Source organism: Micropterus dolomieu, linkage group LG06 (assembly GCF_021292245.1).
Source record: "Micropterus dolomieu isolate WLL.071019.BEF.003 ecotype Adirondacks linkage group LG06, ASM2129224v1, whole genome shotgun sequence".
In the NCBI taxonomy this organism is placed as follows: Eukaryota; Metazoa; Chordata; class Actinopteri; order Centrarchiformes; family Centrarchidae; genus Micropterus; species Micropterus dolomieu.
In genome coordinates this window covers 8,390,826-8,415,398 of record NC_060155.1, presented here as the reverse complement: position 1 = coordinate 8,415,398, position 24,573 = coordinate 8,390,826, and the positions used below count along the sequence as shown (strand labels likewise).

The 24,573-nt window shown below is 40.1% G+C and overlaps 1 protein-coding gene across 8 annotated transcripts in view; it reads left to right on the top strand.

Moving 5' to 3' along the window:
• The window catches only part of ptprma (protein tyrosine phosphatase receptor type Ma), a 157,271-nt gene that overhangs the window by 42,485 nt on the left and 90,213 nt on the right, over positions 1–24,573 (top strand). For 7 of the 8 annotated variants that reach the window (XM_046052200.1, XM_046052206.1, XM_046052203.1 and 4 more), the window contains exons 3-7: positions 6,901–7,175; positions 11,305–11,383; positions 13,224–13,339; positions 15,762–15,936; positions 23,423–23,716. In XM_046052200.1, coding sequence (XP_045908156.1) covers positions 6,901–7,175; positions 11,305–11,383; positions 13,224–13,339; positions 15,762–15,936; positions 23,423–23,716 — 939 coding nt within the window. Of the gene's footprint in view, positions 1–5,185; positions 5,228–6,900; positions 7,176–11,304; positions 11,384–13,223; positions 13,340–15,761; positions 15,937–23,422; positions 23,717–24,573 lie in introns of those variants that run through there. The other variant, XM_046052204.1, reaches the window with a different exon arrangement.

Here is a 24,573-nt window from a genome sequence, read left to right as displayed (position 1 = left end):
GGTGGGGGGGGGGGCCCCCCCCCCCCCCCCCCCCAATCTTGTGAAAATAAGCTAATTGCTTTTGAGCCATTCACAACTTTGTGAGAAAATCAGACCTTGCACGGTGTTGGCAAGGTTGTGAGGTTAAGGAGAAACCCCATTATATGATTAGCGGACGAAACAGAACAGCAAATTACAACGTCTGATCAATTCGTGAATTAATTCCTGGGGATGACAGACTGCGATTTTCAATTTAGCTTGTTTGTGGGGTTAAGAAGTGGACCGTAGTCTGAGCAAACAGGATTGTTGTAGCCATTACTCTAAACAGGATTATGACAGCACACTGTACTGTCATGATGGAAAACATGTTTGCATACTGTGTCTTTTTCCATTAGTGCGCATGGTATGTAAAATTAAGGCTAATGATGCAGCTAGGTGACTCACGTGAACACTGGGTTTGTATCAGGCAAATGGGCCATTATATGACCCATTTATTACAGTGGAGCTCTAATAGTGCGTACTGCATATTAAGATGACATATTAAGCCATTAAGAATTGCTCTTGATTGACACGCAGCAACAAAGGATCCTGCCATGGAACATAATAAGGGTCAATTGTTCCACCTGACTAAAATGACAGGGCTGCAACGTGTTCCGCATGATGGATGATTTCGGGTGAATCTGTTTGACACTGTCAAAGAAACCTGGCAGGTCCTTCATATGAAGAACCCAAACTTATTCAGTGTAACTTTATCAGGCCACTTTCATGTTTCAAAGTACGCAGGAAAGTTCTGGGAAATTGAGTGGAGGCCACGGCTGTTCACATTAACAGCCTAACCCTCACAGTGAGAGCATTTTTGATTGGTGGCAGACAGTGAGAATAGCCCTGTCTTCATTGACATTTCCGAGGCGGCAGCCGTGCTTTTCTGCGGTGGTGACCTCTGTGAATTTTATTAGCAAATGAGACCTGGAGGGTTTGGGTTTAAAGAGCGCCCCTTCATTCTGATTTCCCCCACATAATGATTTTCACAGAGTTCAGGACCTGAATGGAGGAGAAATAATGAGCGCTAGTCATTACTGCAAATTATATCCTCTGCTCAGACCATCACTTAACTCATAATTAATCTAAATACCTTCAATCTATAGACTTTAATGCTTAGGATAAGACAGCACCCTATTTGTGTGAACTAAATTATATCAGACTGTATTCCCATTAAGAAGACTTCCTTCTTTTTTTTTAGGGATGGAACCAAGGGAAAAAAGAAATTATATGTAATTAAATGTAGCCACTAAACCAGTAAATCATCACTATAGACTGGTTTCTTGTTTACAAACACTACTGGATGCCCGCACAGCTCTGTGATGACGTTGCGCAGAAACCCGTATATTGTGCTTAAGCTGTGTAACAAGCCCTCTAAATGTACCCTACTCTGAAGTGCATTTATTTAGTTACTTTGTGCTGTTTATACAGTTGTGTCTTTTAAGGAAAATCATATTTATACATTGGATGCTGGTCAGTCTTTGTGGAGTAGAGTTTTTTTCACAATCAAACAAGGAAGCCTGAATTCAATAGAAAAGGATTTATGTGATTCGGAAGACATTTGTCTCAGGTACTACTTTTCCACCAATCCTGAACCTCCTGCTGCTTTCCACAATGATAACAAAAAAAAGACAGACTCTAAAGGCACGAGACTTCCTGGAAAGCGGTCATTTCTAAATTGAGTTCGATTGTTTCATAAAAGCAGGATTTCACACTCTATCATTTTGTTAGTCTTTCTCTGGATTATTGTCATTATTTTTTGCCTGTTTCCTCATGATAATGTCAGAGCAGTTATGCTTTAATGTGCAAGACCCATTGCTTTGATAGAAATACCAGGGTTCTAGTGGCTACCAAAAGTTATTGTATTGGATGATTAGGTGTAAAGAAAAAAAAAACCCTTGCAATTAAAGTGTTTTATTCTTTAGTGAATACCAGTTTGTCATCAGCTTCTGCTCTTAGCTGAAGGAGCTTGTTTCTTGTATCCCCTAGAATATGTCCACGGTCCTGTCTGTATGGCTCATTATTCTATTAAATAACTAAAGATGTTATTTTGGATTGCTTAGTGTCCAGTCGAACCTGAACAAGTGTGGGTGTGCACTTGCTGGAATAGTCCTTATCCTAGGAGAAAACATGCAAAGCTGCATCCTCGCAATGGTTTTTGATTTGTTTACTGCATTTGTTCTTAGTTTGACTTTCGAAGTACAACACGAGTTTAACAGTTAGCAAAGTTTTGGATGTTTTTTCTTAATTTTATTCCACCGATTTAGCATTGCTGTCCTATATAGGTAGGTAGGTAGATTTATTTTGTCATAGTGTAACAGCTTATACAGTGAATTTGAGTTTGTAACTCCCGTCTGCTTTGTAGCAGACAATATACATGAACATTGAAGCAATTTAAAAAATTTTCAGTGGAGCAGTGCTGAGGATGAATTTGAACTTAAAAGTCTGATAGCTTGGAACCAAGCTATCTCTACGTAGGCACCTCACTGATATAACTGATGCTCGGGAGATGGGTACCAATGATCTTCTGAGCAGTTTAATCACTGCAGAGCCCTCCGGTCCTGGGCCATGCACATCCCATGCCAGTTTGTGATGTTTCCAGTCAGGATGCTTTCTTTTGTTCCTCTGTAAAAGCTGACAAGAACTTGGCACAGGAATTTGGCCTTATTATTATTATATTGGCCTCATGTGAGACGGCCATGTCAGGTTCTCTGCGATGCTGACTCACAGGAACCTGAAATTGTTCACCTGTTCCACCTCAACTCCACTGATGTAGACAGGAGTGTCTTTATCTCTTTTTCCTCACATTATGAAGTCTCATTGTTGTTTGAAATCCGGCTGATGATGGTGGTGTAAGAATAATTGTAGGACTCACAGTGGACAAAACTGAAGGATCAGAGATTTTTATTTCACATATTCACCATCCTTGTCAAAACCTAGCGCCCACACTACCGACAATGCAATTTGACAGCCGACAATTTGGAGATTTGGGTGTTATGCTAGTAGCTGCTAATGTAGCAGAGACAAGGAGCGGGCTACAGAGGTCTGGTGTGCTGACTTCTTTCTAATGTCACACCCCAAATTAATTTCATTTTTAAATGACTGTAGTCTTCAGCCCCAACTAACGCACTCTCAAAAGTCATGCAGCTCCCCTGGAAGCCACAAAAGACTGAAAGAGACTTTGATGTGGAAAAGGGAGGAGTTCTCCTTTAATGAAATGAAATTCACTGAAATTGGTCTAAGAGATTGTTGGAGCCACAACCCATATTCTACTTCCCATTTATGGCCTCTGACAGCAAATTGTCTGATAATCAATGTATGGTTAAGATTTTCTGCGCAACAGCCATCATTTTGGCAGTGCCCTTGTTAATGTCTAAAATATCCTAGTTTAATGAAAGTCATAGATTTTTATTTCAGCAGTGTGCCCTTCACTTCTGAAAACAGCAACATGAGTGTATCTAGCGTCTGCAGTAGGAACACTTCATCTTTTACTAATTCATTTTTTATAACAGTCTCCATGTTCTCCATGTTCAGCCATCATTGTAATGGAAGGTGAAGGTGGCCTACATTGGAATAATAATAAATCTGTTCCTCTGAATAGCTTAGACAATAGCTGAGCCCTGGCCTTTACAGAGTTGCAGAGGCAGGCCTTGAGTGTGCCGAGACTTCTCTATTTTTAATTGGTCTTGAACATGCCATTGTTAAGGCACAAGAGATAGAGAAAGAAGAAAAGAGGGAGAGAAAACACCCTTGTGCATCAGTAGCACATTATCACAGCACTAACACACTGTCATTATAATTTGCTCTTAGTCTCACTGGCTAATTAGCTTGTCATGGTGCAGCAGGTCCTGCAGAGTATGTGGTCATTAGCCTCTAAAAGCATAGAAACTGAATGACAGTCAGTGTTTTCCTGCCATCTTGACTTCACTTCTGTTAGACAGTGACAATGGCAGCACGATGAGTAGGCACGTTGTCACTAGAAATACTAATACCAAATTAACACGATTTGAAGACCGAACTGCTGACAGTGGTCCCAGTAGTTCTGCAACCTGCAACCTGTTCTAATATTTACATGCATTTCTATCAAGTAATTGCACTATAATACTAACGGCCACTGTATTAAGCTTTCTTAAACAAGAAGTGACTACTATTACTACCTATTGTTTTATTAATATTACATTAACATGGTAGTAAGAAATGTACAAATGCCACTTGAGGGATCTGATATGTTCATCTCTAATTACCAACAAAGAGCACTGTTCCGCATAAATCTTCTGTGCAACACTGTCACAACGTGGCTGTTAAATAAAAAGTAAATAGCCTGTTTTAATCATAGAGGAAAGCAGTGGTGCCAGCTTCTTTGTCTTTGTAACATGGGGTACAACTGAACAATTCATCAGCTTATTATTAGTGCTGGTTCGCATCACACCAAGGGTTGCTGATGCCTCAAAGGGAAAAAACAAAAACATTCTGAGCAGATGGCTGAATATTATTAAAGAGACCACAGAGCCTTCGTAGAGAGGCACCTGATTGAGGTTGGACAAACAAGTGTCTCAAAGTCGTCTCCTCTCCTGCCCTTCTCTATGTACCATACACAACTTCTTGCATAGCCTCAAAAATAATTAGCCTCATCATTTGAATCAGAGACAAACTGAAAGTGAATAATACATTAAAAAGCTCTGGGAGAACAGCAGTGTGCTGTTCACAAAAGTGAATCATAACAGAGTGATCATGCTGTGCAGGAAAATCTATAACACAGGAAAGCCACAATCATAAATAGCTAATCACAACTTGTAAAAGTGCCTTTTATTACAGTAAACACAAGGAGGTATTATGAAACGCATCAAACTTGAATGCTCACACACTTACGGTGAAACCACACAAAGGGGCCAGTGTTAGCCATAGACAAATGGAAATATATGTTCTCAAACAAACTATTTAAACACACACACAGTTTTATCTTTATTAAGCTTTTTTTTCTGGGCTTTCAGCCACATCCCACAGTCTTCCTCAGTGGATGGAGTTTGCTCAGTTGTCATGGCGATATATCGGTTGTCATCATGTGATCCACGTACGGAATGTTGGAACTGCTCAGTTGTCATGGAGACAGTTCTGTGGTTCTGAGTAGAACTGTGAGATCTCCATGACAAGTGAGCGCGCTCGCTGAAGAAGACCACCAAAGTGTAGCTGAAAGCCCTGGAAAAAGCTAGTAAGTGGACCTTGAGTGAATTTTTTTTTTTGTCAAACTACTGTTTCTAAGGTCAACAATTTGCATTGCATAATTATTATAATATAGTATTTAAATATTCTCAGCAAGTTCTTTTTTTCTTGACCAATGAGAATTGATCAGAGGCAAATGTAAGCCTCAGTTTATTATAAGTTAGATATACAGTGCGCTTTCTGGACCACATATTCTGTTTTCTACTTGTGGCACAAACATGTTTTATTTTATTTTATTTATATGTTACCATATTTTAATATACGCTTAATTATAGGTTAAGTTATGTGCGTGTAGCATGAAGGGACTACAAACATTGTTCCCTTATACAACCTTGTGCTATATAATGACAAATAAACAACCTTGTACCTTATACACTTGCATGCTTTGTGTTCATGGCTTCACTTATGTGTCAGACTTATGAGTTCATATTAAAATACAGCCCCCATAAGATATGATGCTTATATGACCCAAACCGTGTTGAGATCCTTTAAAATAACAACTTGCTACTACCTGACAAACTAAGCTGAGGAGGCTGACTCTGTGCCATCACAACTCACTGCTCCTCCTCCTCTGCTCCCTCTCCTCCTGTTTCATTGTGTAAACATGACAGAACCCCCACTCGTTATCTGAAGCTGGAGACAGATGGAATTGGTGAGCGTTACAAGTGCAGCACAACAAGACAAGTGGGCAAGCTCGAGTCATTGATGGAACAAATAGGGTTTTGTGAGAGGCTGTTTGGCTGACACACTCAGGGACCAACCCTGCTGATTTAGTTGACGTTGTTCACCCTTTTTAACACCATATCTGAGTGAATCACCAGATGTTAAATTTAATGACAAAGATTCACATCCACTGTGGTTCAGCTCTGCCTCACATGCAGTAGAAAAGAGCTTTTTGCTAACAGGTTGTTTGTCTCACCTCTAAGCAAAATGTGCCTTCCAGTTATTACCACACTTCCAAAAAGATGTATTTCAACAGTCTTTTTGGCTGTGTCTCAAATGCTGTTACGATTTGTGCCATCTCATTACCGAGCCAAGCTAAATAGGATGATGACAAATAGAATGTGTTCTGCATCTCCTTGAAAGTTTGCCAATATAATAATTCTCACTTGTGTTTTATTGGCAAGAGGGGAGAGAATTAGATTAACCTTTAATATTGAACCAAAGCGATAAAATCTAAATGGGGCTTGGTTGGCAAATAGATTTTATCGTATTGATTTCTCATCATTTCCCTTCTCTCTTGTCATTGAGAGAACAACACTCTTCTCAAACATCAAGCATTTGTAGGATTAGTCTATTTTGTTTTGTTTTTTTTTTGGGGGGGGGGGGGTATTTTGATGAATGATAATGATTAGAGAGTTTCTATCAATCCAAAGATAAGAGCTTTTTCTCATTAAGGGTCACATGCTACAATTCTCAGCGCTAATAGGAAATGTCTCAGCACAGTAATTCACCTGTTTTCTACTCTAATAGGATTATGCATTTTATTTATTTACTGGTGAACCTTGGGACCTGATTGCCGGTAATAATCTCATTCTTGTCTAGGGAATCTTCCTGTTATGTTACACCAACAGATCCAAGTTATGTTGCTGTTTGACTTGCCGGTTGGATAAGGATAAAACTTGCCAAACTCATGATATAAAACTCTTGTCCACGTTCCAGGTTCAGACTTCATGATGGCGAACACGTCAGGACGCTTTGCAGGTCAGAAGGCCTTACTGCTGACACCACAGCTGAGGGAGAATGACACCCACTGCGTAACCTTCCACTACTATATAGGAGGCAGAGACAACAGCCACCCAGGTCACCTAAATGTCTATATCAAAGAAAACAACAGTCCCATGGGGATGCCTGTTTGGAACGTGTCAGGTCCAGCTACTCGCTCCTGGGGGCAGGTTGAGCTGGCCATCAGCACCTACTGGCCCAACTTCTACCAGGTGAGGAAGCGCAGTTTGAATCCAGCTCTCTTTCATAATGTCTCATCACAGAACTAGGTTGCTCATTGTAAGCAGCCTTTATAGTTAAGCCAAAGTCATTAAAGCCTGTTCACTGGGTGGAGCGAGACACATTTATTATTTGAGAAGGTCCAAACAATCGCACAATAGCCCATTCAAAACACCTACGATTATTGATTTCTGAGGCTACCTCGGTATCCATGGTAAGCTGTTCTCTCTCTCTTCCATCCGAACCCGTTCTCTTTTCCCAATTCTGAAAACTCATTTTCACTTACCAGTGCACACGACTGCTATCCAGGGCAAGGTGATTTCACACTTGCCTGGCTATTAGGCTTCCCAGGGCTTGTTCCGTGAGTCCACCAAATGTTAATTGATGCAGAGAGACCCCTTAACCTCCCAATGGGAGATGGTCCCTTGGTGAATTATTTCATTATGGCCTGGCAGAGCTGGTCAGTGGAGCTGAGGGGAGTCCCCCTGCCTGCTCATGATAGCCACCCTGATAACTTAGTTAACAAGGGACACCGCTGAGCTTCTCACTGCTGAATGCAAGATAGGAGCCTTAATGAGAGGCACATGGACAAAGGAAAGGGAGAGGAGGGGGGAAGGCAGCGGTTGAGAAGGACAGAGTGTGCTGCAGCCACCACTAATAGTCACTGTTGACAGAATGGTGACCCTTGTGTGACATACTGTAATGATGCAAAGCCAGTCTGGTAAAATGTTTTTAGTTTGCCTCAAGACACTTAAAGATTTAAGGAGTCTGTCTATAGTAGAAAGACAGCTTGTTGTGTTTGGATTCATCCAAATGTGCAGACGTATGTGGCTGAAATGAAATGCAGACCACAACTCTAAGCGTTAACTGTCAGTGACTCTCATTGGAAAGTAAGAAATAAAAGGTTTTGCTCAGCTTTTATTTCCGACACCTTGAATTCAGCTGATTCTTCAGTGCCACAAACCAATCTAAACCTTTAAACAAAACAGTGTATTGCTTCTGAATTCTAAGTGAAGTTCAGTGAGGGTTGAACATTTTGGCATGCTGTTTGTGCAAACTTTTTACCTTGAGACCTCCAAAATCATGAGGATTCAAAGCCAAAGCTGGGGGTCTTGGGGTCCTCCTCCAGAAAAAATTATTATGGTGGCATTATGGTGACTTTTAAATGAGTACTGCAACAGCATTTTTATTTTCAACACTTTCAATTTTACTTCTTTATTAATTCTCAGGATAGAATACAGAATAATTTGCCCCTCTGGCATGAACTTGCTTGAATCTCTGGCATAAACTAATATTCATTCATTCATCAAGTCATTTGTTAATTGATTTTCAAGTGGCTATCATGTGTGTTATGTGCATGCCAGGAAACAACATTTGTGTATTGTTGTCTGGATGGAGAAACAGTAGACTTTGAGTTGTAGGGCACTGCCAGAAACAGGTTGTGAAAATGAAAAGGTGGTATGTGTTGGTGGTGTGAACGTTTAGGCTCAAAATGACGTTATGCTTTGTAGTGTTTTCAGGGAAATTCCCAGCATCTGGTGCCTTTCAAACCCCGGCAGAAGGTCTGTCTCTGTTTGTAACAGTTCCAGACCCAAACTGACAACATGGGTAAATGCAAGGATGGTAATGATCTTAGCACCACTCTCAGTCAAGAAAAGAGAGACCAATGCTTGAAATTGTCACTAATTAACAACATGTCTCTAATTATAGGTATCTTTAATTGCATAGTAGCCTACGCAATTGTCAAAGGGAAGCCACCTGATACTTGAAAATTATTTTTTAATTACCGGTAAGGCTTTTAGTCATCATGAGCCTTTCAGCCTTTGATAATTAGTCTTCTGTCAGGTCATCCCTAAAAACTTTTAATTGAGATTGTCTTGCATTTCCAAAACTACTGAACATTGTCAAAACACTTTACTTTTTGGTAAATGTTATGCACAATCTAAATGTGTTCTGCTCATACTCCTCAAAATACGACTGTATGCATAAGATGAGCACCCATTATTTATCCTGATATGCTGCAGTGCACCAATGAGAGGGAAAAACCCAAATGTCCTCATCTATCTCGATTTCAATACAGTAGAACCTATGGCAGAGCTAATCAATCCTGCTGTAATGTAGTACTTAGCTAAGTCCCTTAGGGATAGCCAGTGCGGTGATGTAGACATTGAATGTTGAGTTCACTGTCTGACTCACTGACAAATGAGAATGGTGAACTTTCCTGTGACATCAACAGCTTTCGTCCCATGTGAATATTTTCACTCTGTGGGTCAGGCCCAATTATGCACTGCACTATCACTGATGTTGGAATCAATTATATCACAGCTATTAGGCAGGTTGACTGATGTCTGTTGCACAAACAAAGGATTTCAATTAGAGAGCGGGGGCTAGTTCATTTGTCTGGTGGCGATATATGGAGTGGTTGGCCTTTTAATTTCCCTTAAATTAGCCTGTAATGAGGCCATAATTGGCGCCCGAGACATTCACTTTCATATTTCATGAGACAAAAAAAGAAATTTATAATTAGACAGCCTTATCTGAAGGCATCCTGCCTCCCAGATGACAATGGTAACTATCTGCGCCTCCACATTCCTAAGCTACAAAAGGAATCTCAAGAGATGTATGTGTGTACAGCCTAGCTACAACTAGCAGGACCTACGTTTCTGGGTGAGACCATATATGGAACATACCCATTAATATTTACCATTCACTGGAAGATATAGGCTTATATTTAGGGAATGATGGCATTCAAAACATGTGTAGTCTGAGTGTGTGTGGTGTAATGGGTCTCTGCACCACACCCTGGGTTTGGGAAGGGACTGGCATTCTGTTTCCCTTTTTATCACACTGCAGACCAGCAAGTACATAACTCTGACATTCTGTTGGGACACGCCCTCTGTCGGGCTTAGGACCATTTGTTTGGCAGGAGAACTTGGCCCTTAAAATAGGCTCATGTTAGTCCTACACAGCACAGTTGTACTTGAGTTCAGATTTTATGTTGTCACAAACATGTCAACCAAGTAACACTAGATGCAGAGCAACTGTGAAATGCAACAGCAGCCCCTTCTTGTGGAAGAAATACTCTTTAAAATTGCAGTAAAGGGTTTGTTCACTCAAATTATGAAAATGCACATTTTCACCCTTAGCTTCTATCCATGCTGATAGTTTTGGTTTAATTTTCTTTTAGGTTTTGAGGTATTAACTTCTAAGAATTCCACCTCACTTAATAGTTTTATACAGACAATTTCTTTAGTTGAAAGTAGTGCCAACAATGCTGTCAACAATAAAAATAGCTAACAGTGAGGTCTGTGTATTATCCAAAGTAACCAGTAGCCATATGCACTAGCTGTTCATAAGGCTAACTATAATCATCAAAATGGTTTCTAAGTAAAATGTATGCATCACAAGATGAAAAGGAGTTGCTCTATACAAACTAATTCTTATGCAGAGATTGCGGTAGTTGTTAAATATATACACCCAGAATCTTCCAGATGAAACCTTCTAATAGCTAAGTGAACCAACTGACCAAGCTAACATTAGCTTGCTAACATATGACCTGTTTAGATTGAAAATTAAAAGAAGTAATGGAATATGTTTAATACGTCACTTGATCAAAAAGCCTGTTTAAATATTTAATTGCTTTGGATTTGAGATTGACATCGCTACAGGTGTTTGTCTGTACCAGCTAAGACGTTTCCATCTTTTCAAACCTGGAAAGTTTCATAATGGCATTATTCAGTGCACAAACAAAATTCCACTCTCTTACATTGTTTTTGGGTGTGGGCAAAAATCTCTAAAATCAAATGATTGAAATTTGGGGGAACTGACCCCTTAAAGATTGCTGTGTGTCTCACCCCTCATACACTATGTGCTTGTCACAGACTGTGTACTAATCTTCTCAAGGTTCAAACTTAATTTAACACTTGCATGTCATAACACCGATCAAACTGTGACATATTGTGGAAATAATATTGGTGGCCTGCAGCTGTGTGACCAACTAAGAGCAGATCGCATTAGCAGGAGCTGGACTTCTCTGTGCACACGGGCAGCCTCACTCAAGTGCCATTTGAAGACATGTGCCCATTTATCATTGGTGTTATGAGTCTCCTCTCTCCTCCTCAGATTGTGTTTGAAGCCGTAACCTCAGGGCAGCGTGGCTTGCTGGCCATCAAAGACGTCGTGGTCCAGGGCCACCAGTGCAGTAAGTCCTTTTTTCCCTTCACCATAAAAGAATATCATCAAAGAGTCATTGTCCTTTCCATGACACCCCCCCAAAAATACCTGTATCGTTGTTCTATTCAAGGATTCCCAGTCAAACAAAAGGCCTTCAAAAAGTATACTACAGTCAATATAAAGTGTAAACCTCCCTCTTCCCAGCTCCCTGAAGACTTATGAGCATACGGATGACATGCTGAAGTGTGCTCAAGATTCAATGTTAGAGTGGCTGTATTAAATCTGTCCTTTGAGAGATGGGAGAAATAGTGGCGGGGGGGGGATGAAAAACAAATGCCGCCACACAGTATGCTGCTGCTTGTGTTTGGATTCCACTATTCTTCCCCTCCCTTGAGGATATTCAGTAAAGCATCTCATCTCTCAGATGTTCAGAGTTCTGCTACCCTTGCTGAATATAAGTACAAGCACTTCAGAGTGCGCTGCGGAGCTAATGAACATGTAATCACTAGCATATTTAGAATTCTTCTGCTTCGGCTTTTGGGATATGCCGCTGCTGTGGGAGAACAAGGATGAGGGCTCTTCAGGATTCCTCATCGCTGCATGCTTTTGAGTACTGAGAGTGACGTTAGTCCATATGGTACGCCGAAAGTTTATACTGAGAGGTTTTCACGCTCCACAGTCTAAGTCAAAATCAATACCACACATGTTTTCATCAGTTGATTTTACTTCACTCTACCCATCATAGCTTCAGTATCAAGCTCTGATTGTTAGGCGCTAATGACCTGGTAACCATTTGAATGCAGCTGAATTCCTGCAAATGTTTTGTCAATAAGATGGATTTGTATAGCGATAGGTGTTGAATATGAATGTATACGAGGAAATCAATGACGCCTTGCAACGTGATTATGTTTAAAATGTGTAAAAGTGAGTTGATCAATAACCTACTCAGGCAATTGGGTTTCTTGGGTGATCAGAGCAACTCTTCAGTGGAGCACAGCCAATTCATTTTCTATTTATACGACCATGTGGAATATCTAGCTCAAAGGTGTGATTATGCCGCTAGGTGGTCTGCCTCTCCTTCCATCATTAAATAAGACATTAGCAATGAGGAAAAATAGATTTGTCTTTTTTGGCACTGGATGGATTGACAGGACACAGTTATGAAGGAGGTGTAGTTCAAAGACGAGGTTATACAATATTAAGTAGAAGTGAAAGTCTTGATGATGAAAGTGATAGAATTAGCTTTTGCCAAGTCTTTAGAGATTTGGTTGTTTCGAATCAAGGTCGCTCCACTGAATTGCCCTATTTTTCTATGCAGAATAGTTGTACTAATCAAAAATGTTCTACATAAGTTGCTTTCTGTGGACTATCCTAGTCAGTGAGCATGCTGATAATGAGCACAGTTGGAAAAGAGAATAATGCTTTTGGAAAAATCCCCTCAATCAATGAAAGGATGCTGTTAAGAGACAGCGGAAATTGGTTTTTGGTAGGTGCAAGATCAGCCTCTGGTGTCTCATTTTAAGGATTTAGGTGCAATGTTCCTCACAAAGCGATGCTGGCCTCTGGCACCAAGGGGTATCAGATAGTGTAATAAAGAGCAGTATCCATTCAAGCCTTCTTTTCTCAGTTCTCCAATTATAGATACAAATCTTGGCACAAGCGAAGTGGATAAAAGTGAAATTTGTGGACACAGGAGTATAGATTGGCATAGACTTGATGGAGGCGTTAAGTGGCGGCTCTAGCACCCAGATCTGGTGATTAATTCTTATAAAGTACAAACCCATATTAGGGAAGTTGAACCCTCATCTCAGCATGTAATCGCATATAACTTTTGCTGCTGTCTGACAAATATTTGCACTTTTTCATAGTGAACACACCTCATTTCCTGACTATAAAGGGAGTGGAGGTCAACGCCGGACAGACTGCATCTTTCCACTGCACCGTCAATGGACGCAAAAGGGACAATTTCCGCCTCTGGCTTCAGGTGAGGTCCATTTTCCTTGTACTTCACTACACTCTAGATCAAAGACTAGATCAGATGGAATCCGTATTAGAACCTGGCTCTCTGGAAGTGAATGTGTACTGAAAAGATCCTATTGTCTGAATGTCATTTTCTCATCTGGATTTAGCAGTGCTTCTGTTGTGCCACCAGGTCCAATATTTCATGTTAAATACATAAGATCAATGTCTGATCTGAGGGGATATTTTTCAGAACTGGAATGGTTACCAAATCAACGTTTTATTCAAGTAAACCCAGGCCAGATGTTAGCATCTGTCAACCATACAGTGTGATCTGGATACTGCTGTTGGCAACCATCTTGAGACTTAAAAAGTAAAACACATGGTAAATTAAATATAAAATGATGATCAATCAGAATCACAGAACATGACACTGTAGAGACCGTGACAATTGTGCTTTCTCAATAAAACATTCTTTTGATCCAAATAGCTGGGTAAAAGAGAGAGTGTAGCAAAAACAATGCTGAAGCAGGATTACTTGGTTATTTTAAACATGTTTAACCCTAATTACATAGGGCCAAATGTAAGTTACACCACAGCCGTAGACAGTACACCTTCCTGATGGGCTCGCAGATGTCCACAACAGTAGACCTCAAACATGGTTTCTGGTTAGCAGATTAACCACAACTCTAAATCAGTTTGCAAGGTATAATAAATTGTGGATAATTGTTGAAACAGTACTTACTGTGTGGTTCAAGCTTAAAAGTGAAACCAACTTAATAATGAGTTTGTATATACATACTAACTTGACGGGAGAATGTAGAAATTGCGACTCAGATGTGTAAAATAAATTAGTATTGTATAAAACATTGAGTTTACTTGCAAAACAAAGATAAAAGCCATTCTTAAATGACTAAACAAACAGCCGTTTGATTGATATTCCCAGAGGTGCTCAATGGAAAAAAAACCCCTGATTTAAGATCATTTAAAAAAAAATTGGAGATATCAGAACAACCCAACACCTGTTTGATTGATACTCCCTGGAGTACACACACACAAACGGAGATATGTCTTTGCAAAAGAACACCTCAAATATGTTTAGTCTGGTATCATATTTGATCTTTAAATAATACTCTAATGCTATGAAATGTATTCTCATTAATAAGGTGAACAGTAGGACAAATTTTGTTTAACCTGATGCTGTTTTTGATGCCTCAATTGAGCAAATACGAGTACATAATTTCACATATTGTTATCACATGTTCGTTGCCCTAACCCCAGACATTTGTACCAGCGTGTGGATGGGATGCGTTGCTTGTAAAAACACACGGTATCAGAGCAGCTTGTGTCACATAAAACAAGTCTTATTTCTTTTAACTCCTTGGCAGCAGTTAATTGAGTCAATGCTAGTCTCAGCTCCTGCTCAGCTGCAGCACGACAGACCCCAATGGAACACGCAGCCACTAAAAGCTATAGAAAATGTCTTATTTGTTTGTGTGAATAAATGTTTAAACACAACTTGAATGCATTGAATGCAAACGACTGAATACAAATTACCTATATGGATCATCCTGTGCGTCTTGCCTGTCTTCCCCTTTACCTCCGTCAATACTCAGGATTGATTTTGGGTTTCAGTGTTGCCCCCTTTCCTCCAGGGCACAAACACTTTTGGCTGTGTTTCTTCAACCTCCCCAACAACAACTTCAATCCGCACTTTCTGTGTTTCACCCGTACGCAACCTTTTGACGTGAATCCTATGCACAGTTTTATAAATGAGGCCCCAGATTTCCAGAGGCCTCTGTGTCTGGGAGGCAGGGGATTACAGTTGTTTCAGATCACCGCAGTATGGTCTTAACCTATATAGATGTTGGCTCTGTGGATACTGTGTACTATATCTGGCACAACTGAGCTGCACAGCAGTCTTGAATTGACCTTGTTCTGAGCAGCAAAGGTAGTGCATCTGGCAGACATAACCCTGCCGGCTCTGCTGCTAAGCACACTGTCACACATGTGATCAGTGGGAGCATGACGCTGGGTAAAGGTCCTCTGCCAGGTACTCCATCATTTTAACAAACACGTCCTCATTAGCACAGGAGCTGGAAAACAAACATTAAGTGAAGTCCCCCGATGACAGTAATGAAGAAATATTTCTAATGAACAAATGTCCCCCATCTGCCTGCTGTGAGAGGTGACAGCTGGGGAGAGCCCACTGTGTCTTTGCGTGTGTGTGTGTGTGTGTGTGTGTGTGTGTGTGTGTGCATTCCTGTGTGATAAATGTATTCCTACTATCACCCACCGATGGGAATGATAGGACACAAACAAAAACGCACAAACAAGTACACTCAACCAGAGTTTCTGAAACACACAAGGTCAGTCCACTTTGCTTATTAAACCTTTCCATTTTGGAGGCTCACTTGTGTGTTTGTGTTTGTCTCGGTTCCAAACAGGGCATCGGTGGACGGGAGGCCCCAATGAAAGCCACTAAACCTTGGAACAACCGCCGCTTCATAGGCACTTTCGATGTAGAGAACACAACCAAGGGCGACTCAGGCCGCTACCGCTGCATCGTCCACTCAGACAAAGGGGTCGGAGTGTCCAATTATGGGGAACTAACCATAAAACGTGAGTATTGGTCCCAGAGCGGAGAGAAACACAATCACCGCCTATCTGAATGAACACAGCACAGATAGCAGGAATGTTTTCCTACTACATGACCTCTATGTGTACAGCAAAGTCAACAGGAGATAAACAGGAAATGCTGCATGTTCGCAGATGAAAATGTTCTCTAAGGCGATACTAAAAATACTAGCTTTTTATGTTGATTTGTTATCCAGAGGACTTTAATACTTCCCATGTAAAGGGCGTCCTTGACTGAGCACAATTCCACCTAAAAGATCACAAAGGCAAGAGGCCCAGGGTTTACAGTAACTTCACTGATATTTCACTCCTGCAGTCATTTGATATGAATTTATGGAGTCGTCTAAAACTAAATCCTGCAAGGCCTCACTTTCCTACAGCCCTATAGCCCGGTAATAGCCTTCTATATTTCTTCACCTCAATTTTCTCCCTGTGCTCTCAATTGAATTTACTGCCCCGAACCCCCCCCCCCCCCTTTTTTTTTGTCTCCAAGCTTTACGTGATTGATAGGTTTAATCCTGGCTGTCCAGATCGAGGTCTGTCAATCATGCGAGAATGGCCGAGCCCAGACACTGCAGAGTGAAGAGAGAGATAAAGTCTCTCTGCCCAAGTGTATCAGTGGGTTTCAGTGGTGTACTCAAAGAAAATTTACTGACACTCTGGAGGCACTCAAAACCACACTCGTGCATAAATTCAGCATCACAGTCACTCTCACATCCTCCTCGCACTTACACATACTCGCTGGACAGCAATATTTTTGCTGATTGTTGCTTTCAATGTGTTACTAGATATATTTTTACACAAGACAAACCAGTTAAGTGTAAAGTGCTTTTGTCATAAATATTTAAAATACAGTAATTTCCTAGATTTAAGCATTCATTGAATCTTGTAATGCATCCCACTTTAAATTCTGCAGAGATTTCACACCTCGATGACTCCGACATAAGCCAACTCGTCGCTGGAAGAAAAGAGGCGGTTTCACGGTTATAAGTGTCACACATACAAAAAGCTGATATCTCCACTTATCGTACCAGTCATAAAACAAGTGCTTAACCCTCCTAGCAATGTGTCTGAGTTGTAAATCCTCCTTAAATGTGTATTCACCGCTTCCGTGACTCATTTTTGGAGGAGTGACCACGGAGCAATTCTGAGGATTATGAGCCTGCTACAGTCACACACCGGCTTTCTCCCCCCAGCCGCCACCCCTCATTACCATACACTGCCTTTTTCTTCAACATGAGGAGAGTGAATGCTTGATTATCCCAGATAATCACTTCTGCCTTTCATGCCAGTTTTCAGTCAGATTTATGTGCCTATGTGGAAGTGCGCCACACATATTTCCAGAGCTCCATACAGATTGGCCCAGCGCAGCCCCTTTCCCATGCCCCCCTTGTGATGGGCTCTCCTGTAGTGCAGCCAGTGGTTCTGAAAGGGGGATAATTACTCCCTGTCCAAGTGCTGGCGCCTTTCATGGCCTGGTTAGAATCACCTGGAGCCCGCAAAGCACTCGCTGAGCTCCAACGCAGTATTCTGGGCCATGTTACCAAGTTAAGGCTGCCGAGGCGCAGCCGTGTCAGCACTAATGAGAATAGCCACCAAAAATCGAAAGCCGGCCAGCCAAGCTCGTCATTTTCCTGTGGTCACCTCTTCTCCTATCAGGAGCAAATCAATCCTTTACTCACAGCAGCCCAATTAGGAAAGTGCAGAGTGTAATGAGGACCTCTTGCATCTTAGCGAGAGAGGCTCAGTGGATGTAACGAGAAATGAAAGAAAAGGATTTATAAAGACTCGGGTCTAACTAATCTAACAACAGAGCAGAGTGGCATGCTCTTATTATTGCTCTCTGTGTGGTGAAAGGATTGATGGCAAGACGTCTGCGTGTGTGTGTGTGTGTGTGTGTGTCTGCAAGTATGTGCTATTTGTATGTTTTGTAGTGCTGAAATGATTAGTCGATTAATTGATTATTCAATGGAAAGAAAATTAAATAACAATTTTGATCATTAAATAATTAAACATATTGCCAAACATTAATAGTATGTTGGTTCTTAGTATGTCTTTCTGCATTGGGTCCATGTGGATGCCAGTGTGAGTGGTTTTTCGTTGCATGTGCATGAGTGTGCATTTGTGTGATTGTGCTCTGGCAGGCAGGCAGGTGCTGCGGCAGAGGAGGAGGCAGCTGTCGCCAGGCCGTTTGCCTGTCTGGTCAACATCATGACAACAGCTGCTTGCTGACCCCCGCGTATGGCCGCCACTGTCATCTGCGCACAGTGAACCATCTCGAGCCAGCACAGAGTTCACTTCTGAGCCCTTTCCAGGGCCCCATTGCTGCGAAGCTGCCTCGTAAGGCTTAAACAGTAGGAATTGAGTCGTTAATATCCTAAAGTGTTCCAGCACTTGAGTGTATTTCACACCGGTAATCCGTTATTTTCAGTGCGTCTGCTGTGGCTGTTGAACAGAGGATTACTGCACCTACAGGAATTATTTCATCACCGTAAGCTGATGTTGCTTTTGTGAAGCAGTAAATTTCCAAAGTTAAATTACATGCTTATTGCAATAATACACCATGCTGCTTATTTGTGGAAATAGTCTCAAGTGATAACAGCAAATGTCTATGCATAATCTATGCATTACAGTGCATAAAAAAGCATGTTCTCTATAGAAAAGGAAGATTGGTTAAATTATTGAAGAGCTCTTGCGTGATACTTTGGATGAATTTGAATCCCACAGTCTGACGGTGTCACAGGTAATCCTGTAAGATAATACAAGATAATCAGAAGATGCAGTATTATAACTTAAGTGGATATTAGTTGAAGTTGAATTTCCTGTTCTTTCTCACCCTGTGAGCAAATCATGTCTGAGTCAACAAACAGAAACTTTGTCATATTTTGAGGGCCATTTGGTCCCTTGCATCACAAAGCGCTATCACAGAACGAGCGTGTTGGCAAATGTGTCAATAAAATCTGCTACCAACCCACATGACGCTTTTTATTAACAATGACTGACATTTTATCCAGATTTCTTTTTATCCAGTTATCTTACAAAGTCCTTACTTTAAAAAAAAAGTCAAAAAGCCAAGCCACTAAAGAAAATCTGAGTGCTCTGTTCTCTGAAATCAACATTGGGAAACCCATTTTAAATATTTTAGTCTCATTTGATGATTTAAAAGGTTGCAGATGCCAAGCACTATTACAGTATTTTTAATACATCATTGTACAATGAGACATGGTTTTACAGTGTGAGACTGCTTTCTGTTGCATAAATGAATCTTAGCATATTGCCACTTAAGTCGGTTAAACCCCTTTAAAGACATAACTTTAAAGAAAAGACCATCAAAACAAGCCAATGGTTGAAGGCAGATTTTGGATCACCTCATGCCTCTGTCTGGCTCCAACAAACAGACTGGTGCGCAGCATGTAAGTCTAGGAGAGGACCTGCTGGATTAGCTGGTTCGCTTTAGGTGATGTTTGACAGCAACACTGGAAGCTTGGATTAGTGGGAGTTTAGGGACCTGCGACGGAGGTCACCGTGGGGTAACCATCTGCTGAGGGAGAGCCTCCAATTCTCTGTAGGACACCTTAGACTGCTCCTAATGTGCCTGGAGAGTTCTCCTTCTCCATGACAACTCCATGAGAAGCAGCCAGGTGACTCATGGCATTATTCTGTTACGCTAATTAGAGCTACTCACTGTGGCCTCTGGGACATGTAACTATTGTAGTGCATGACAAAGGTAGATTCCTAAGCATTGCTTTGGCTGTGGGTCATAGCTGTTTGTTGCCAATGGCAGGTTTTTGGTTGCACCCGCAGACACTGTGTTCGAAGCCTGACTGTGAGATAGTGAAGGTGGACTTGTTTTGTTGTACCTATATTTGAATGGTAACTAATAAGCATTTTGTCAGAAGGGAGGATAAAAGTGTAGAGCTATTTTTATGGACTTTTCTAATAACACTTTGGCTCATACGTTACTGCAACATCCCCTTGCCTGGTTATATAATAATGCAGTCCTGAAAATATCCCACAGTTGAAAGAACTTGTGTGACATTTCAAGAAGCCTCATTAAACCACAAATGGCACAAGGTTTAAGCAAAATTAGACTAATATTGGTGACAACAGAGAAAAGGTTATTTTCAAGGTTGTCATTGAACACCACGCTTGTCTGATAAACTCGTATTGAACAACTTGAGATTACATTGGTAACAAATTCAAACGAACACTTATGGTTATAAAGGCCTAGATTTTGATTCATTTCTAAGTGAATACTATTCATTTTAGAGAAAATGACCCATACCTTAATTTAATATTTGCACAATAGTCTTTGAAAATGTGTCTTTTATTTATTAACCAAAGACTACAGCTTTCTCTTAATAAGAGTTTTATACCGAAATAATACAATTTCTGGTAACCGCTTGACCTATTTTGACAATATTGTGGATGGCTTAAACATTTTGAAACTGTTTGAATTGAACAAGTGCAACATTTTAAAAATCCTCTCTGTCTATACTTGCCCTTTTTTTGAACAGCAAGTGTGTTAAATAAGTACATTTACTTAAGCGCTGTAGCCTGTAAAAATATTCAACTACATTTATTAGATGACTATCATTAAAGTTACTTTACAAATCAAGCTTTCGATTATGATGATGTTATAAAATAGCCTATGATGCATTGTTATGGATTAAACTTTCCAACAGTATATAAAATAGAAATAAAATAGATTAGCTTAACCTCGATTAGCTAAAAAATTAAAATACTGCTTAGATGTGAATCTCACTCTTTAAAGGGGCACTGTGGTGTTTTCTTGAAAACAAAGTTGTGTTTACATTCAATGTTACTCACCAAACTGCATTATGTGTGTTCTTGAGCTCTGGCAAACTTGCATTACAACTAAAATAATTGGCACGCCGCAGGAATTGTGTTGTAAAAGCAATAATAGTCCACATAGTTAACATCAGTGGCGGTTCTAGACCAGTTTTATTGAGGGGGCCAGGCTGGGGCCAGTTGTTTTGTCAGAGGGGCACAATCAATCCGGGACAAAAGAGACAAAGGCAATGTTTTAGTATGTTTCAGTAACTTACAGTTATTTGTTTCAGTAACAGGATCTTTTCAGTAACTTAGTTACAGTTTTATTAAATTACATTATACAAAAAAAACAAACAATTCCTGTTAATTTTATCTCAAGTTACAGTACATTCTTTGATGCAACACTTCTTTGTAAAGCTTAATGAACAGTTTAAGCTCTAGTGTACTAAATATTCTCAGGATCCCAGTTTCTATTTTGTATCCCACTATAACTTTTGCTAGGAAACAAGAAACACCACCATATTCACCCCTGTTATTAGTCATGTATATATACATATACATAAAACAAAATACTTGATAGTAGGCCATCATCTGTGCATTATGGAGTGGAATACATATTTTGGCAGGCTGCATGTAGGACCAGTAGGCTACTGTTATCGCTTTTTGTGTATGAAAAGTTCTGTTTAAATGCAATGCATTATTAAATTGTTATGATAATAATTTACCCTTTAAGGAGGGGCACTGAGAACAATTTTCAGCAATATCCAAAGTTTATCCATGCAATGGAAACATGGATTACAAGGACAAAACATTGTCTACAATGCTGCATTAAGTTTAATGTACATTTTGTGGCAAGGAAGATATATTACTATGATCACTGTAGACCAGGGCTATTCAATTGGGCCGGATTTTAAAACCAGGACACAGAGATGGGCCGGTTCAGTTCTTTATCAATGCTCTTATCAGTCCTATTTATTACAAAATAATTGAATATAGGCTATTATTTTAAAAAAGAGAATGTAACATTTTTATTAACTAAATGTTGTTTCTAGAGCAGCAACATGATTTACAATAGCAAAGTCACTAATATCTCACTGGAAACAAATCTAAAATGAGGAGGACTGGTTTGTCTCAGCCACCAGCTGAGTTTATAATGTACCATATTTTAATGTATTGGCAAACTAAGCTAAACACTTACTAAAGACAGACACTTTCACTTTAGCTTGTTTGTAACAATAAGTTATTAGCCAAACTAACACTGTGCGTGTGTAAAACCAAAACACAGCTGAGAGACTGAGCAGATTAAAACATTGTGTTTTGCGTGTTTATGCTTATTAAACAGGTGTGTTAGTAAAATATTAGCTTTGTACTCGCTAAATTTTTATTACTTACACTAACGAGCGTAGTTGTCATCAATGTCCGCTGATCAGCTGGCTCACTTTGATCAGTGTGTGCGCGTGTGCGCATGCGTGTCTGAGTGTGTGGAGTGGAGGCGCTCTGCACACAGAGGAGGGGAGAGGCTGCATGTCGGACAGTTGTTGAACCTTGATTGGCAGTGATTGGTACAGCGCTTGTGAAACAAAGATGAGAAGGAAACGACACTCTTTAGCTACTTTCTTACACTATAGGCCTACATGTAGTTTACTTTTGTTGTCATATTTATTAGATTACGTGCTGGGCCGGATGTGGCCCGCGGGCCGCCAGCTCAATAGGGCTGTTGTAGACGTTGTAGGGCCATAGGGGGGTCCAAGCTTTGTGTTACAGGGGCACTGGCCCCTGTTGGTCCTCCCCAAAACCGCCACAGGTTAACATACTGCAGAGTTGTTATTTAGGCTTTCCCATTAATAATTTTAGCTTCAAATAGAATTTCATAATTCCACAAAACAGTCAGGAGTTGAGATTAAACCAGCTCCTGAGTCAGACAAGAGAGATGACAACTACAGTAGTTGTCAATTACTTCAGGCTTTTTCATAAAAGTTCTCTGATTGAAATCAATACATTGTTCAATAGGAGCATCATTTGCCATACTCTTGCTGACTTTAGTCAGTGTACTACCTATGATGAGATTGCACGCCAAGCTGGAACTATTGATTGTTATGTGGCTGTTCTTAAAAACCTCTATTATAGGGAAACATGAAGATCTTCTTCATGTGCTTCAAGAGAATTTTGATGTGGTTGACTGTTTAAAAGAAGAAATTGATTTTAAACATCTTGTTTGCTTGGTACAAGCATTTTTATATTATATATATATAATGTATGTGTATATATATATATATATGTATATATATGTATATGTATGCATAGGGATATAAATGTCAGTGCCTTTTATACAAATTAAAAATATATATATTTTCTGTCTTACTTAAGATAATAATAATTTTATTTATATTGCATCTTTCCAAATAAAGGTGCATACTTTACAAACAAAACAAATACAAATAAATCAAATCCAAAACATAAGATATAAAAAAGAAGAAATCATTTAAATAAATACAACTAATACCGTAAGTAAACAAAATGTCATAGGATAAAAGTGAGTTTTAAGAAGAGATTTAAAAGAGGATACAGAATTTGCCTGCCTGAGATCTCCAGGAAGGGAGTATTGTCAAGACTTTCCATCATTTCACCATTATAGTTTGGTCATCTAATGTTGGTCAAAAACATTTTGTTTCCCTAGAGCCCCCAGTGCCAATTGCACCACCCCAGTTGACTGCTGTTGGCGCCACGTACCTTTGGATCCAGCTGAATGCCAACTCCATCAATGGGGACGGGCCAATCATCGACAGGGAGGTGGAATACCGCACTGTCTCTGGCACCATGTACGACCTGCAGCCAGTAGACAAGACCACACACAAGATCGGCCACCTGGATCCAGACACAGAATACGAGATCAGTGTTCTGCTCACCAGACCTCTGGAGGGAGGCACTGGAGCCCCCGGACCGCCTCTGAGGGCCAGGACCAAATGTGCTGGTGAGGCCAATAATACCATTACTTACACAGCATCAGTAGGATTTTACATGAACGGGCTTTAAATTCATACAGTATGAATACAGTAACATAAATACATACAGTATCTAAACCAACTAAAATATCACAAATGTAATGGAACGCCATTGAAACCGCCACACCATTATTAGAATCTGTTTATTTTGACATGAGAAATGTGCTGCATGGGGCATTTGTGTCTTTTTAAATCAAACAAAGAAGAAGTTTCTATTAGATACAAATTAAATCATGGAGAACAACTACATAATGCAAACGTCATTCAAAGTGTACCAAAGCCAAGTGGCTATGTTAGCACATGTAATCCTACAGCATAAACTGTATGTTTGAGACAGATGAGCTATAAAAACATAAATTATAACACAAGTAACATGTATATAGTTAAAACAAATATAATATCACTAGCAATTTACAAGTGATTCAGAGAAACTGTCACTGACGACAACCATGGTAATGCCACTTTCTGCAGTAAACTTTAATTGCCCAGCTGATTTTGTATTCTGAAATGGTCAGTGCATGTAAATCAAGTTTTCTTCCCTCCCCTGGAGTAAGTTTCTCTGAAGTTTTATTGTAGACAATCCAGTCAAATTACTCCTGTAATAGATCTAATAGCAACACAACACGGGGGCTGGTAAGTAGCCTCTCTCAACTCTAGCTTGATAATTAATTATCTCTCAATTACACTCCAAAGGCGATGCCCACGGAAGAGCAGTATTTTGTATTTGGAGCTTTTCATATCTATTGCAAAATAATTTGCGATTGTTCAAAGCTGAGTGTATAAAGTGAGTGGAGGAAATAAAGATGATAGAATAAACCCCCCCCCC